The sequence below is a fragment of the Tamandua tetradactyla genome, chromosome 7 (assembly GCF_023851605.1).
Source record: "Tamandua tetradactyla isolate mTamTet1 chromosome 7, mTamTet1.pri, whole genome shotgun sequence".
In the NCBI taxonomy this organism is placed as follows: Eukaryota; Metazoa; Chordata; class Mammalia; order Pilosa; family Myrmecophagidae; genus Tamandua; species Tamandua tetradactyla.
This window is the reverse complement of record NC_135333.1, coordinates 160,426,362-160,444,499: the sequence shown is the minus strand read 5'-3', so window position 1 is coordinate 160,444,499 and position 18,138 is coordinate 160,426,362. Positions and strand designations below refer to the sequence as shown.

The 18,138-nt window shown below is 36.5% G+C and overlaps 1 protein-coding gene across 3 annotated transcripts in view; it reads left to right on the top strand.

Annotated features, from left to right (window-relative positions):
* Positions 1–7,188: 7,188 nt before the first annotated feature.
* Positions 7,189–18,138, top strand: part of DCN (decorin) — a 32,345-nt gene continuing 21,395 nt past the window's right edge. The window contains exons 1-2 of one of the 3 annotated variants that reach the window (XM_077111590.1): positions 7,189–7,347; positions 12,099–12,345. In XM_077111590.1, coding sequence (XP_076967705.1) covers positions 12,120–12,345 — 226 coding nt within the window. In that variant the 5' untranslated portion in view covers positions 7,189–7,347; positions 12,099–12,119. Of the gene's footprint in view, positions 7,348–7,384; positions 7,806–11,162; positions 11,378–12,098; positions 12,346–18,138 lie in introns of those variants that run through there. The other 2 variants (XM_077111588.1, XM_077111589.1) reach the window with 2 other exon arrangements.

Here is an 18,138-nt window from a genome sequence, read left to right as displayed (position 1 = left end):
CAGTTCTAAGGAGTCTGCTTCGCAGAGTTTATGGTAGGTGGCCTTATTTCCAGCAGACCTGGTCAACTAGTATACCCACGGCCAGAAGTAATGGCCAGGTCTTCCAGGTGGTGCCTGGTTTTTATCCACCTCTTTTGTAGTGTCCACTCATTTCCAAGACAAACAGCTACAAAGCTGTCTCATATGTTGTCATGGTCAGGTTCATGTGTCAACTTGGCCAAGTGGTGGTACCTGTTTGTCTGGTTGGGCAAGTGCTGGCCTGTCTGTTGCAATGAGGACATTTCATAGAATTAAATCATGATCACATCAGCTACATCCACAGCTGATTCCATTTTTAATCAGCCAAGGGGAGTGTCTTCTGCAATGAGTGATGTTCAGTCTAATCGCTGGAAGCCTGTTAAGGAGGATTCAGAAGAGAGAGGCTCTCTTCCTGCTTCAGCCGGCAAGCCTCTCCTGTGGAGTTCATGCAGACCCTTCATCGGAATCATCGGCCTCACAGCCTGCCCTGCGGATTATGGACTCTGCATTCCTGCAGTCACGTGAGACGCTTCTATAAATGTTATATTTCGAGTGTTCCCTGTTGATTCTGTTTCTCTAGAGAACTCTAACTAATATGTCTGCAAAATACCAACCTGTCATCTATAAGTCAGTATGGGAAACCTTCATGCAACCCAAGGTCTTTTCCCATGTGAGAATTCAGTCAAAGGAAGATGCTGTGTTAGTCCTTCCTTCTTCCTTTCATTCCCTAATTCAGATTGCATGGTTTCTCCATAATTTCGCATACTAGAGTCACTATCCAAGCTACAAATTATTTTAGTACCCTAAAACTACAATGCACATAAATGATGAACTTCTTAAGATTTTAGTGTACATCGACTTAATTATTTCTGCAAGTTTATTGCTATTTCCCATGTAAAGAATGTTCTCCTTGGAGATGAAGATATAAGCAAAGCAGGAGCTCCAATAGTCAACTCTTTCCCAGCCATTTCTTATATCACAGAAGCAACTGATGGGGGTATTGAAGAGGACAGTGTCCAGAGTACACGGCTCCATGACTCATTAGCACATTGATTTTAAAGAAGTTCCCTTATCTCCTTTATGCTCTGTTCCTGTCTCAGGAAAGGGATCATTTTTGTGCCCGAATTATAGGGTTACTGTGAGCTTTAATTGAGATAATTCATGTAAAGTACATGTTACAGTGCCTGGCATAGAATAGATGCTGCAAACATTTATCATTTCTATAGGACAGCAGCTTCCCAAACAGTGGTTCTATTTTCGCCAGGTTCATCCTGTTACTCAGATATACACTGAATCTAGAACAATATCCTCCTAAGTGGTTTCCTTCATTTAGTTTACCGCTCTGCATAAACTGTAATATTTGACATACTCAAATAAAACTTTTAGCATGTTATTTTCTCAATCAAAACTTTTGATAACATCTAGCATCTAGCATAATTTTTGGCACATATTCAGCATTAAAAAAATATTTCCTGAACAAATGAATGAATAAGTGAATAAGTACCCCCTGGGAGTCTTTCCAGCTCCTCCACAGCCAGACTATTCATTCATTTCTTTCCTCATCTCCTTTCGGTTATTTCTGTAACACACATGGGGTGACTTGGACATATCAAACATTATGGCAGCTCTTGACGATACAAAAAGCCTTACCCATAGGACCTCAGTTTTAAAACCAAGTGTCCACTTAGGCTGAATTGTTTTATTGCTCACTGCTGAGGTCGATAGTGCAAGTTCACCAGTCTGCAGTTTTCCCTCTCATTTCACTCCATGCACATTCCTTTATTCCTTGGAACTCAGCTCAAACTGAACCTTGTTCTCTATAAACCCTCATGTATAAAGTGATCTTTCCCCTTTCCCGCCTTTGAATTGATAAGACAACTATTTTTCTCTACATCATTCTTTCATTTGACCAAGAATTATATGTTATACATTTTCTGATATTATAACCCTAAAATGTTATTAATATATATATATTTCTCTATTTATGCCCTGTCTCCTTTATTTATGTGTCAGTACTTTGAGGCCATACCCTTTACTTTGCAGTTTGCACTTATTGATATCTCCCGCAGAGCCTAGCGTTAATGTTTTCTCCCATATTTTCTCAGTCAATATTTTCTAATTGAATAAATGGCTGATAAAGTTATGTCTTTATGTTTAACAGAGAGAGGTACATGCTTTGCATACACTACTCGATATTTGATAAATGTGGGCTCATTGTCTAAGTTCAAACTGATTGAAATGGTATGGAAAGATCAATAATTCATCTGAACACTGCTCCTAAGCACTCAAGAAAAGCGTCAGGGAACTAAACTTTGAAATTCTTCCTGCAGTGAAAGGAGTTCATTTTTCTGTACCTCTTCCTTCTCTCAATACACTACTTATCCCATCCCTGTCATTATTCTATTTCTTCTTCAGTGTTCAGAGCATAGATTTTTGACTTGGGATCTCTGGATCCTGTAAAGCTCCCGAATAGATTTTGGTGGGATTTGGGACCCAGTAAAATGCTATGCATAAAGAAAGCCAGACAGTTAGCTAATCAGAACGAAGTGGAGGTTTGAAACCCAATTTATCTAACTTCAAAAACCCTTGTTCTCCCAACTACATCATGATTTAGGTGATTTCTTGGGTTGTTAGGCAGAAAAATTCCTGTGGCTAGAAAAAGGAGGCAGTCTGGTTATTGAGGCACAGCATCTGAGGAAAGGTTGCAACCACCACCGCTGCACTGGATGGCTGCAAAAGCAACAGCTCTTACATATGATTTGAGATGCATCAGGCCCAGTCTAAATGCTTTATGCATTAACCTTTAACCTCACCACAAACCTGTGAAGGAGCGGGTGCTATAGTTACCCAGATTTTATAGAGGTAAAAACTGAAGAACAGAGAGGTTAAGTTACTTGTGCAAGGTGACAAAGCTCTTAAGTGGTGAGTCAGGATTAGATAGCAGGCAGTCTGTCTATAGAGCCTGTATACATTTGTAGTCACTTCTCTTCCTACTTGCTTAGAGTAGTTCCAAGAGAGATCTTCATAGCTGATGTGGAATAGTTTCTCTCATTCCCAAGACAATAATGAGTGTGAGAGTTTGAAGCTGTTAAGTACCCTAGAAAAGGCCGTGCTTTTTTAATCCATTCCTGTGGGTGCAGACCTATTGTGGCTAGAACATTTTGGTTAGGTTAATCCGACTGAGATGTGGCTCCACCCATTCAAGTTGGGTCTTGATCCTCTTACTGGAGCCTTTTATAAAAGGATAAAACACACACAGAACTAAGAGGTGAAATTAAGAGAAGCCCATAGAGAAGTGTCGCAGAGGTATAGTTTGCTGACTTGTAGTTTAAGCCTATTTTGCCAGGGCTTGTAAAATCAGCCTGTTTTTATAAATAAAGTCCTACTGGAACGCCATTGTGGCTATCTATTTACATCTTATCTATGACTCACTCCATGCTCTAATGGCAGAGTTGGGTAGTTGCTCTAGAGACCCTATGGCTTGCAAAGCCTAAAATATTTATTGTTTAGCCCGTTCCAGAAAAATTTTTAAAACTTGCTAAATCCTAAACTATTGGGAAATATTTCATCTCATGGAACATGAGGCCCAGAGGGATTGATTCAGCAACTCGAGAATACTGTCTCATCTCTCCTCTGTTCTCAGGGGATCAACTTTCCACTCAGGCCTGTGTCACCAGATTATCATAATGTAGCTGCAGAAGTTCCAGGCATCAAATCAAAATATAAAAAAAAAAAAAAAATCCAGAGAAGGAAAGGAGCTATGTTTTCTTCCTATTTCAGCTTAATGAAGTCCCGACAATTGACTTCCCCTCATGATATCAGTGGCCAGGATTGATGGCTCTTCCCTAAACAAATCAATGACCCTTTCCTAAACTAGCTGGCAAAGAGGAACAGGGTAATGATAACTGAATGGGTTATTTATTTGAAGTGATATGCATGTTGGGAAGTCAATCATATTGCCCAAGATCTCTACTCATATTCTTTTTTATACCTACTGATTCAGGCCCTTAAAGTCCAATATTTCATCATTTTAATCAAGGTCTAAAAGACTAAACAATCAAAACAGCGCATTTTTATGTGAGATTTGCAATAGACTGGGAATTGAGCAACACCTTCCAAAGAGTGGTTAGATAATACAAGAACAGCAATGGAAATTGTGCCATGCATGGTTTTGAAGAGGAACGTGTGGGCATAGTTGTGGAATCGGGGACCAGGAGAGGATGCTGAACACAGCACTACTGGATCAGGAGGCTAGTGGCTTGTGGGAAAGAAAGAAGATAGCCAAGGTAAAATTTCCCTGCTACCAAATTTTGTTTCAAGCTATTGTTCACTCATGGCTGCCCGGAGTTGCACCCTATCCTTCTTTTCTGGTTAAGGGAGAAATCTGCCTGTTGGGAAAGTATAGAGCAAGACAACCCATTCATTCCATCCTCTGGTCTGATTTTGAAGAGTCTGTCTAAGAACAAATGAGTCACAAAAGGTTAGTGAAGATATTCACTAGCTTCCACACTTAGGAAATAAAAGGGTCTCAGAAGGAGATTTTTCTAAGCTCTGGAATTCTTCACATCCTTAATTCACAGGTATAATTTAAATCACTTGTATTGTGTGATGCTGAAAAAAAAAAAAAAGACTGGCCCTGAAATGAACTTTGACAAAATGCAGAGTATAGTTACCCTGTTAGCTAGTGGGTTGTCAGTAGAAATCACGGATTAAGTGGTTTTAAGAGCAGATGTGGTATGTGCTCTGAATTTGAGTGCTTCAAATATCTATACAGCAGCCAAGGTTTGAGTGAACCCTACCCAAACATTCCAAGCCAGGAGGAGCTTAAGAAATCGCTACACAAATGCTGACTCTAGACTTTCAAAATTGTTTCCCTTCATGTTAGATTGCAAAAGACCAGAATTCTGGTGCTATTGCTGAGACCTCTTTGTAGTTTAGCTGCATATTTCTTTATTGTGACTTAGTTTCTCCAACCTAAAAATGAGCATGGCAATATTTACAGCTTAACATCTGATTCAAGATAAAGATTTTCAGTAAGATGATGTATGTGTAAATGTGTGGAATTTTGGAAATGAAGGGGTTTTTAAAATTAAAAAAATGGAAATCTTTGCATTTCTAGTTTTGCAAAACATACGTATATTCTATAAAGGATACTACTTGGTCAGTGTTTTTAAAATAGCTTGTAAAGACATGTTACCCATGAATTTTGATAATTAATAATCTTTATCATAGAGTTTAATAGTTCTTAAAATGGAGTATGAAATGGGAAGATTACTGATTGTGTGAGAGAAGACTGCATATTGGTTTCTGCTTTGCTTCTAATCAGCTTTATGAGTTTGGGGAGGTCATTGGGACTCAATTTTCTTATCTTAAAGTGGAAATAGTGGGTGCATGGGTAGTTCAGTGGTTAGAAAACCCGCCTTCCATGCGGGAGACCCAAGTTCAATTCCCGGACCATGCACCTACCCACCCCTCCCTCCCCAAAAAGGTAATAGTAAATACTATTTCCCTTGCCCAACTCAGAAAGATTGCTAAGAAGAACATCAGAATATGATAAAAGCCTAACATTTAAAGAGAGCTTAACTAATATACTGTACTCTGAGATAAATACTGTTTATATATTTTCTCATTTCATCTTTACACCAACACTGTGGAGTAGGTACTGCTTTTCACCCATTCTACAGATATGGACACTGAGGATCAGAGAAGTTTAAGTTGCCCGAGTTCCTATGGACTACTCTAGGGGTAGAACCAGGATGTGAACCTTAATCAAAATGGTTCTGATTTATAAATATAAAATGATCTATATATCAAAGGTAATATCATTTTTTTTCTTGCTTCTCCTTTTCCTTCTGTTCCTTCTCCTCCTATCTTTTTCTTTTCCCTTCTTTGATCCCTCTCTACCTCCCATCTTTTTCAGGTAACATTTACTGCCATTATTTGTCATTTACATTTTAGTAGGGTTGAGTTAAAATGAGCTAACCCGGGCTGGGCAAAATAATACCAAGGTAAGATCCATAGCCAATTCTGTGACTGCTTTCATCTAATCATCTGTGAAATGGATCTAATGGATGATTAGATGAAAACAGCCAAATGAAAAAACAGTTGACTGATCTGACAACAAAGAGACATGGTTGTCTCTTGGGCATTTACCCTCTACCATGAACAAGGTGGTAGAGGTGCGAAGAATCTACATGGATGAGCACAATGGGCTGTCTTCCTTGAAGTAAGGTACATACATGAATTACTATAGTATGAGATAGAAGGGATTGTCTGCCATAAGAAAGAAAGAAAAGTCATGCAGTAGGTGTTCAGAGGAGGAAATTAATTGATTCCAGGTGATAGGATCAGGGACTTTGCACCAATGTCCAGGCAAAATACAATTTGCCCTTTTCTAAATCATTTGAATAACTGAATATGTGGTAATTAAATGCCAAGGAAGAGAGAATGGGGTAAGGTATTAAAATGGGGGAGATTGGGAATGGGAAAGGAGGCACAATATAGTGTAGTAACACCCCTCCCCCTCATTAAATACCCACTCAAGAATTTAATTCCTTTAAACTTTATCAAAGCCATAGAATATTTTCTGTAGTTTAGACTTAGAGGGCGAGAGAAGGGGAAGGAGAGACATTGGAGGATATGAAGGGGATTTAGCCTCTCATGTTTCACAGGTGTTGATTTCAAGTTTCCACCTGGGAACAGCTTTAGGGGCTAGAGCACAAAAATACAAGTCAAAACATAGGGACTTATACAGAGCACCTAACATCCAGCAAGGGTATTACAAAAACTCAGAAAATCTTTCCTATGCTTCCTTGTATTTGCACTTTTTTTTTCCTCCCTGTTTACTGAAATGTGGGAAGCCATAGAATCTACTGCCTTTTAGAAACTTCAGATTACATGAAAATATAGTCTGTGAAAATCAAAGTTTTTCAAATACAGGCTAAATTAAACTGTGATCATCTTCTACTATTTGCATGTTTTATTAAAACAAAAACAAAAACTAGTAGGCAACCAGAAGGGTTTTAAACTATGAGTAATGAAAGTAATAAGTGACATACTTTTCATCTAAAAAACTCTGGCTTTCTTCCAAGACTCTTAAAAATACATTCAAAGTACACAGGAAAACTCCATAACATCGCTTCAATTTGCATAAAAATTCCAAGGCAAGTAAGAAGCCGAGTATCTTCACAGAAGGCTACTCATTTATTTCTACAGACCTCATTTAAAATAACTACATGATTAATTGCATTCCATCTGCTGACCTTCCATATCCCGAAAGCACGAAAAATGGTCATTTGGAGACTGTGATAAACGTTCCTTATAAACAAGGCAAGTAAGGCTGGAGAGTGGCGTAGGGGATGGGGGTGGGAAAGCAGACCCTTTAGTTAAAATATTTTTAGGGAAAGGAATAGACAAAAGACAAATTTCAAGTCAAGTTGCTCGGCTGTACTACATAAACAGCTTAGAATTTTAAACAGATGCAAAAGGATTATAAAGCAAATGGGGAGAAAAAAAGACCGATAAAGTCTCTGGCTACAATACAAGAGACATATCATTACCATATGATCTAATGTGGGTGTCAGCCGGCTTGTGTTCATTGAGGGAAACCTTTATTTTTGAACTGTGCTATGGAGTAGAAGCAGGGGGTTTTCAACCTAGTGCAGTCACAGAGCAGCACCTACCCCCTCCTTCTTTCCACACCTGCAAACTCTTTTGCTTGGGATGAATATTTAGTGTAATTACATCTCAGCTTTGAGGGCTCCTGTGGCAAATTCCCGGATTAAAAGGTACGGTTTTCAGTAATTGTCCTGAACTCTTCTGCAAACTAATAAAACTTCGATCAAGTTAAGAGGAAAAGGAATTATTTGGTGAGAAGAAGAAAAGAAATGATCATGCTAAACTTTTAATAATCTTTAAGTGGCATTTTTTTTAAAGAAGGCACTGCTTCAAAACAGAAGTTAAATATTTGTAAAATGCTTGAATGCATTGTTTTAGTTTCTATCTTATGTTCTTGCAAAATTTGTATTAGAAAACTGTAACCAACACCATGACTAGCTAAATTGACATATTTTATTTTTGTGCTGATGAAATGTTTAGCTCTTTAGGAAGTGTTAACAGCAAAGTATTCTAGGCTAGCATACTATTTGTATTTGGATTGTGCATTTAATGATTTCTTCTCTCCTGAACTTTTGTGTACTTTGGGAACTTTTCACACCTCAGAGAAGTGAACTTTGTGGATTTGCTGTAGAGGTCTAATGTGTATTTCTACAACTGTAGAAAAGAAAAAGAAATTATCATGAGAGGTGAAAACAAACATTGGAAATATTTATGCTGACTGTTGGAGACCTGAGATACTCTCAAAGTTCGCAGCATGAATTCTGAAATGTACAGGGAAATATTCCTCTTGGTATTTCCAATGCAATGAAATTTTATTATAAAATGCATTCACTATAGAATGAGGATGTGGGTTATTTTTTCTTTCTAATTTCAAGATGGGGTACACAATGACCACCAATTAAAAGGGTTCCCAGTGATGAAATACCTGTGGTTTTTTCTTCCTCTTGCTGTTTTGGCCAGAAAAAAAAGAGCCAAATGCTTCCTTTTAGCAGCTCCTATGTATGGATAAATGGTGCTTTTTGTTTATATTTTCATTATTTTTATATTTATTGAGATTTTTATTTCACCCTGTGCTGGTGGATTTAAGTTTTGTTCTGTACTTATAGCTTTATTTATCTTCTGAGGGTTGAATTTCGACTTTGAAATTCACCCCAAAGGCAAACATGACATCACACAAGTGCTGATCTTATTGATATAGTTCATTTAATGGGCTGAAAGAGCCTTTGGAGCCAGAAATCATGATTTTTGCTAAAACATTGGTAAATCGTGGCAACTAGCTTTAGTGGAGTAGCAGCATTTCTACTAGCAACTAGCATTTAGGGAAAGGTCAGTCTTTTGAGAATATTTAAAACAGTTTGAATGAAATTTAAAAAGTGAATCATCTCAAAAATAGAGATTTTGGTTTCTACATGAACAATTGCTGTTTGTTGTTTATTTTTCTGGTTTATTAAGGAAAGAAGGAAATGTCTGTCATTAGTATCAATTGCACACATTAATTGTTTTAAGACATTGATTTTCAAGTTTCATGTCTCTAATTTCAAAGAAGTTATTCCATGGAGTAATTTGTATGAAGTTTCTGGACACGCTATTATTCTATCCCCAGGACATTCAGGGTTAAAATACACACACACACACACACACACACATTCACCCAAGCACGTGCGCATGCGCACACACACACACACACTCCTGCAGAGTAGCAAATGAAAGTGACATAAAATAAGTAATTGAAGTTCTAAACCCTGCTGCAATCAGTTTGATCAAAAAACATTATGTGGACTATTTGCACGATTTAAACAAAAGTAAACAAATATATAAATGATAATATTTCTCTGAATTTGTGTCCAACATTTCCTTTTATGGGTTGTTAGGGAAATAGGTATTTTCTGCTCTGGAGAAAAGATCAAAAAGCAACATCTGCATTAACTCTCATTGCTATTTATTAAATCTGCACATACTTTGCTTCGTTTTTCTTCTAAAATTGTAAGAGATTAAATATGCAAGGCTAGCAAACATGTGGTAAACCGTAAACATTGCATTTTAATGAGAAACAGACAGAAAAACCACTCCCTTAGATCCAATCCAAACAAATGTTGCCGAAACAATAGGATCTCCTTTTAAAGGGCAATAAAGGAACCGAGTGGGAATAGCTCCTAGAGAAAACTTGGTATTGAATTTAACGTGGCAGGGTGAATAATAATCTGTATGGTATTTTATAAATGAAAAGACGTAAGTCTGTATTGTATTTGTGTTTCCTTACACATGCTGTTTTAATGAATATAAACTAAGAACAAAAATGTAAGGAATTTAAAATCATTTGCTTCTTCTCAACTGGATTTAGACAAAAATTTCCAGAAGAGGCATTAAGGTTAGGAAATTCAAATATTTATTTATTTTTTCTGTATATTACTATTGGGTAATGCCTCAAAACAATTATTTAACTCTAGTTATGAATGTACAGCTTCAATATGAATTCTTATAAGTGTAGAGTCCAAAATAGAGATATGGCAAGTTATGTCTGCAAAAGGTTTTGGGACAACTTAGAACAAGTTTCAATGGGATTTAAAAATATATCATCTCAAAAAGAGACGGCATTCTCTTTACTGGATCAACCACTTTCGTTATTTGGATTTATCTTAAAAAATTAACTATTCACTTTAGCCAACTAAACAACCAACTCCGCATGTATAAAAGCTGCATGTGCCCCCTCCGCTGTCAGTGCCATATTCGAGTTGTCCAGTGATCTGATTTGGGTAAGTGGGTTGCAGGTTCTCTTTACCACCTTATTTATTTTATTCATGAGAATGGGTTCTCTGATAGGTTAACGTTTACACTTTTAATCTCTGCTCTTCCAAATGTGAGAGACAGTGCTACCATATGTGTGCATATATCTTCATTGAATAAATGAATAACTATTTATGGTATTTATGGATTCAGCAACTCTGTAGTTCAGATATTTTGTCCATCCCGCACCCCCCCCCCCCCACAAATAGTGCTATTGGTAAAACCAGATGATATATAAGCCCTATAAAATTCAATTGGATTTACCCCATATCAGAGTTTGATCTGTTTGGGAAATTGATTTTTTTTTTTTTTTTGCATGCTATATGGCAGGGTTCGAATTTCATTCTTTTGCCATGTGAGAATTCCATTACTGCAGCACCATTTGTTGAATTTTTGTTTGTTTTGTTTTGTTTGTTTGTTTTGGGACATGTGGGCTGGGATTTGAACCTGGATCTCCCACATGCTAGGTGAGAATTCTACCACTGAACTACCCTTGCACCACCCCCTGTCCCCCGATTCAATTTTTAAAATGAATATTACTTATACCAAGTTGAGGTTTTTTATTTCATAAATTTATTATACCAGAATTTAGTGAAAAAATAATAATTTTGTGTTTTAAAAAAACAGACTGTTTGGTAACTTAAAAAAAAAAAGGATAACTGATATTGTTCATAAATTGATGGTCAATTGAGTCATTTGTATGAGAATATTTTGCAAGACCTGGGTACAGAGCAAACAGTAATAAGACACGCCCTGAAGGAGTACATCCTCTAGTAAGGGGACAGACTGAGCACACAAAACACATTACAATATAATGTGATAAGTTCTTTAAAAGTGGTAAGAGCAACCTGCTTTGGGAGCACAGAAGAGGGAAGAAGCAGCATTCCTGTGTGGATGAGCTGGGGAATACAGGAGAGGAGCCTATTATCACATTTACTCTTTACAACACTCTTGCAAGGTAGGTCTTTTAAATGGCAACTAGTTTTGAGTGTCATGTTTGAGGTGGGGATTGGGAGTGAAGAGGAAATGGAGAGAAATATGGCTAGAGATAAAAATTGGCCCAAAAGGTCAGTGGACTTACAGGTAGTATAAGGAAATGTGCCATGGGAAGTCAACAAATGGTTTTCGGTAGATTAATAAGATGAATTTATTTTTTTAAAAGATTGTGGCAACACAGTAGACGATCCAGTTGGAAGCTCTTGTGATGGTTCAGGGAACGATGAGAAGGTTTTGGACCAATATAATTACAGTGGGATGGAGAGATGAGTTTGGCTTCCAAAGATATTCCTGAAGGAGGAATTGGAGATCATTTATGTCTATAGACAAAACTTTACTTGGCTGTGGAATGGCTTATGTTGAGTGAGCATCGAAAAGTTCAACATGGTTTACTGCCATGGCAATGCTGCAAATGATGTAAAAAGTATGTCCTTTTAATTCAGAGCCTGCATTCAAAGAAGCAGATTTAAATGATACTCAATATTCTCATCGGGAGAACAAAATCTGTGAAAATAAATCTATAAAGTACTTTATCGCCTCTCAAATGCATTTTAATTTGCTTCCTAATAATAGAAACATTTTTTGACACTTTCCTCTATGCTCACTCTTCTGTGGGGCATTATACAAAAAATAGCACGAGTTTGGCAGCACTAGTTTGCTTGAACCTTCCATTTGTTTTCTAGGTACCCTGGTTGAGAAAATAGATGAGACACATCATGAAGGCAACTATCATCTTCCTCCTGCTTGCACAAGTTGCCTGGGCCGGACCATTTCAGCAGAGAGGCTTATTTGACTTTATGCTAGAAGATGAAGCTTCTGGGGTAGGCCCAGTGGATCGACTTCCTGAAGTTCCTGAAATCGAGCCCCTGGGACCAGTGTGTCCCTTCCGCTGCCAATGCCATATTCGAGTCGTCCAGTGCTCTGATCTGGGTGAGTGGGTTGAGGTTCTCGATACCTGCCCTGTTGATTTTCTTCATGAGAATGGAGTGTCTAAGAAGTTAGCATTTTCACTTTTAATCTCTGCTATTCCAAATGCACGAGACAGTGCCACCTAATGAGGAGTAAAGGAAGCAGAGTAGGGTTGAAAAAGGAGCTTTTCCTTCTTTCTTTTCTTTTTTTCTTTTTTTTTTTTCAAAGTCAGAGCAACATCACTTTGCAATCCTGAACAAATCACTTCTCTTTCCGGGCTTCATGGCCCCCATATGAAAAATAAACTTTTGAACAAAATAATATCTTATATTCTATGATTCCAGAGTGGTGGTTTATTTGAATTCTGATTTGCTTTCATGGAGCATTAGCTATTCAGAAAAACTGGACAGTCTCTCTGTTCTTGTCTTAGCCCTGATAACAGGGCTTGAACATCACTAAATTGGAAAGTGTGCAGTTAGGAGAAGCAAAGCAGGTAGCATTTTACAGCTACAACTCATCTCTCGGGTACCAAGATATTGTCTCATCTCTGGCTGTTAGTAATGTCTTTACCTTTGGTACTTTGTAATTCATCTGCTTATATATTTTTTATAAAGTTTCAAGGGAAATTTGTATCATAAAGTCATGTTTCAATATTATGTAATCATGAAGCATGTACCTTCAGCCTTACACTCCAAATACTGTTTGATTTGTCATCTTTTAAGAAAAATGTGGCCTGGCAAATCCAAAAGCAATACCCTCAAATGATTAATCTCAGAAAGTGTGAAGCCCCAGTGAATGGGCCAAAGGGGGATGAATTTAGTTTATGTGACAGCTGAAGCCACATTCTTTTTTTCTTTTGGAACGTTTTGTTATTGTAAATAAAAAAAAAAAAAAAAAACAACCTCAGAGGATGGTTTTTCCACTATCCCCTTATGGAAGCAATCCCAAAAGATAGCAGGGAACTCCTGCCAGAAACTCTGTGTTTACTTAGAACATACTTTCTTAGCAGTATTTTGCAGAGAAAATTGTAAAAGTTGTCACCAACTTCTACAGTTGGAATCAACTACAGACAGGAACTCAGAACCACATAAAGCATGTTTTGTAGTAACAACTGAAAAAAACAACAACTTGAGATAGCTTTTTCAAGGCTGACATATATGGTGCAAACATTTAAACCTCAAGGAAAAGTATATGAAAAGAAGGCTTTCAAATGGTGGCAGGATTATTTCAATGGATGCATTCATCCATTCCTCAAATGGGTAAAGCTGGGTTCAAGGTCCTGTAGGTGGGAGGTGAGGAAGACAAATATGGTACCAGTTCTGTTATTTTCTAGTAGTAAGGTTCATTCTCTTTTGAACTGAATAGTCTCTGTGAGGAAAATTAGGTTACTCAAATTCTCCAGAAAATTTTGCAAGTATTGGGCAGAAAAATAATGGGGTCAAAAAAATCTGAACCATTTGATGGGTATACTACTTGCGAACTTTCGTTTGAAGAAATGTGATACAAGTTAAATCTCACTTTGCCTCTGAGGACAAGATTTAACGGGTCAATTCATTAATATCACGGCATGTATTCTACAGTCAAAGGTTAATAGTTTCAAGGAGGGAAGAGTTGGCCAATCATCCAGTGAAGTTTTATTTTCTCCATAAACATAGTTTGATTTTGTTAGTATGATAAATAGCTCATAAAGTTTGACTCTCATGAAAGCATTTTGGGACACTTTTTCAAATCCCTATCATGAAAATGGAACAAACCTATTGCCCAAAACTAAACAGAAACATATACCTTAGGGGACATGAAGGTCATTAACTTGGGAATCTGTTGTATGGTTTGTGCTGCAGTTATTGTCTTGTTTTGGGATGAGAACGTTTTCTATAGTTGTCTTTTTTCTAAAAGCCCAAAGTGTTGGTTGTTCCTTTATTGCACTTTTATATGGTAAGGAAGTAGCTAAATTTGTAAAAATGATTTGTTTTTATGAACCATACTTTACTGCAACTGAGTTCCAGTGAGTAATGGGCTCATCCAAAGTATGTTTGGTTTTTATTAATACTCAGATCTGTATCTAAATGTCAGCAGTTTTAATCAGATAAGTCTAAAGCAGGAAGTACATTTCTTAGAGGAAGAATAATCTCCTTGTCTTAAAAACAAAACAACTGCACTCACATTTTCCACTCATTATCTAACTCATGCTCACTTTACCATCTCAGCAAGCTGTTCAGAGCCTTGAAATCTGTTTTTTTGCAGAAAAGTCCACAGTCAGTCTTCAAGATCATATTATATATGTGAGGTATGTGGCTCATAATATAGGCTCAATACATTTTTTTCTATATGATGATTATATGGATAAAGGAGAAAGGCAGGGAAAAAAGGTAAGAAAGGAGAAATGGAGTGCCTTATTCACAGTAAAGGCAATGCAGTTTATTTTATTCTTGGTTTTATACTCTTTAGTTATCTGAGTGTGTTGATTGAATTGGTACAATAAAGAAAAATGCAGTACACTTTGGAAAGGGAAATGTTATTTCTTATCTGTATCAAAAGTTAATGTTTTCTTTAAAAAGCCAGAGCTTTTAATGAGAGGAGAAGAGCTACAGTGTAGAAAGGACAATAGTTCTTGGATATCTTATTATCGAAAGAATGTTTAATGTAAAGAACACTTTAATTTAAGATGATTATTTTTGCCTCTAAGAAGTATTTCAGATAAATTTAAAAACAGCAACTTTTAAACAGTCCTTTCAAATCTAAGAAGTAAAACCTGTGACGTTAAAATTGCATGATTACTCCACGAAAAAGTTGAGGTCTTTGAAAGATACATTGATTGTTCTAGTCCCCAGTTCTGACTTATCAGTATAGTATTATAATGTGCTTTCCTGGGGCGTAAGGGATTGAGACAGTAAATATATGTCCCAGCCTGTCCAAGGAAGTAATGAACTCTCCATAAATAGCAACCAAATTGTTTTCTGAACTTGTTACAATTTAGGTTGTGATTAATGTTTCTCATTTGAATTTTATGAAACCAACATCTTCTCTTCTTCAACCTCTTAAAACAAAAAATATTAATTTTTAATCATAGCATTAATAAGAAGTAATAATATGAAAATACATGTAGAATTAGTAAATTCAGAAATCTGTAGATTATTTGAAAATAAATCCAATGTATAGCTCATTCTTATGAAACCCTTTAAAAATGTCCTAATATTGGTATTGAGATAGGATGCTCTCTTGTTTATGCTTGGTATCAAAAGAAAGACAGTTTCTCTTTCTTATGTATTCTTTGGTTAAGCCATTCATCTTTGGATCAAATGCAGATTTCAGCTGCTTGTAGTACCCACACAGCTTTGCACTGGTAGGTCAAATAAGCCTAAACATCATTGATAAATTTCATATAAACAAATTTCAGAAGCATCAAAATATCTTTTTAAAATTATTTAATAGTGAATGAACTTGGTTTATGCAATTAAACACCTTTGAACTCAAATTCAACTTTACTGCAGAATTTTACTGAAACTTTGACGTTTCCATTTGTAAATGGGGATATTATCTCATTTAATTGGGTAGAAACAGAAAATATATGTCAGAATTCTTATCACAGTAGTTGTTATATTTATTTTACTATTTCAGAAAAAGTCAGCTAACAGCATGAGGTTATTTCAGATACATTCTTTTATTTCTCTTACAAAATTGAAAATCTCTAATTAGTATGTAGGCTGTCAAATTGAATACAAAATAAGCACCTCTTCCTTTCCCACAAAAGAGGGCCACATCATCTCCAATTGTAAAAACAGACACCAGTCTGAAAGTTATGTAATTATCAAGCAATTTGCTGTTCTCCACTCCAAAATTCCTTTGAACAAAATTGGTTTAGTTGAGTTGAGAACAATGAAACATTTAGCTATTCTATAATCATAGAATATGTTGTTCCACAAACAGCATGCTTAGACCTCCACAGAAAGCTATAGAAGATGGGACATTTTTATTTTGCCATGCATGAGCATTACAAATAACTACTGGTTCCTAAAATTTAATTCATAATACAATGAATATTCTAATTTTAAAATCACAGGAAAAAAAGAAAAACCCTTTAATTTGCAATAAGTTAGGTTTCTTTTTTTTTTCCCATTAAAACAGTTGCAGGTTTACAGAAAAATCTTACAGAAAGTACCGAGTTCCCATATGTCCCCATTATTAGTAAACACTTGAATTAGTGTGGTACTTTTGTCACAACGGCTGGAATAATATCATATAATTATACTATTAACTAGAGTCCATAGCTTACATTAGGGTTCACTCTTTGTGTTTTAAAGTTCCACGTCTTTTTTTAATTTTGAAACCATCTATACAACCTAAAATTTCCCATTTTATCCACTTTGAGATGTGCAATTCAGTTATGTTAATTTACCTTCACAATGGTCTGCCACTTAATAGTGGGCCAACATCCATTGCCAAAACGTTTCCATTACCCTAAATAGAAACTCTGTACCAATGAAGCATTTATTCTCCATTCCTCACCCCCATCCTGGGCCCTAGAAGCCTGTATTCAAGGTTCGGACTATCAATTTGCATATTCCAACTATTTCATCTGAGTGAGATTATACAATATTTATCCTTCTGTATCTGGCTTATTTCATTCAACGTGGTGTCTTCTGAGTTCATTCATGAAGTTCATACATCAGAACTTCATTCCTTTTTAGGCTGAATTATATTTCATTGTATGTAAATACCACATTTTGGTTATCCAGTCACCTATTGATGGACTCTTGGATTACTTCCTTTACTCTTCTTCTTAATCATTTTACTTGAACTGGTAAAAAAAAAAAAAAAATTGTTGTAGGGCAATTGGGTTTCCAAAAGCAAATCTGAAACTTTAGACTTCTTCCATCAAATTGGCCCAGCAGAATTAATCAGGGTTATTTTGTAGACAGAATACTAGAAGTTCAGTTTCCTTCATCCTTTATGTCTGGGTCTTCAACATGGGTGCATAGGGTGACTCTCATTCAGACTTCAGATACCTCAAAAGCCCTACTTCTAAGACATGGTAATGGAAGGAGGTTGGGAGTTGGAGGAAAAGTTTGCTGTTCTTTTCTTATTGTGCACAGTGGATTGCCTGAATTAGCACTAGGTAGAAGTGGAGATGGAGTCACGGAGGAGAAAGAAAGGACTCAGAGAAGGAGCTGTCTGTCTCCTTGGATCTGACTGAGAACTGATATATCCCTGGTTTCCTTCTCAGTCCCAGAAGGGAGAGAAAGACAGCTGTTTGAGATTAAGGCATTTTGCCATGATAGGCTACAGCTGTGATTCATTCTCCTTTGGAAATCATCCTAGCTTAGGGGACAGGATGGGAATACTTTAGCTGGAATATCAATTCCCTGAGCAAAAGAGGAAAAATCAGGAGATCGTCTAATCTTAACCTTTCTCTTTAAAAAAGAGTAGCAGAAAGATTCTGTATTTCCTTGAAAATAAAGTAATGAAGAATGACACCAATTTGTAATCCAGTCAATAAAAGGAGAAAGTCCTATAGCAGCCAAACTGTTAACCTCAAGATTCAATGAATTTTTAACTTAGTCTGTAGGTGATGTTGAGGCAACTTCTGCAGTTAGTCTACTTCTCTGCTTTCATCCTTATTTGATTATTCTATTTATCTCACCATCTTAAATTGCCTATTTATACATCTGCTTTCTCCACCAGGAGGGCAAGGTGGTGTTAATTTACCTTTCTAGACCTTCTGTCCAACAAAGTATCTTATACTTAGTAGGTTTTCAAATGTCAATGCTTGATAAATGAATAATTGAATGTATGCATGGCTTGTGGCCTAAATGA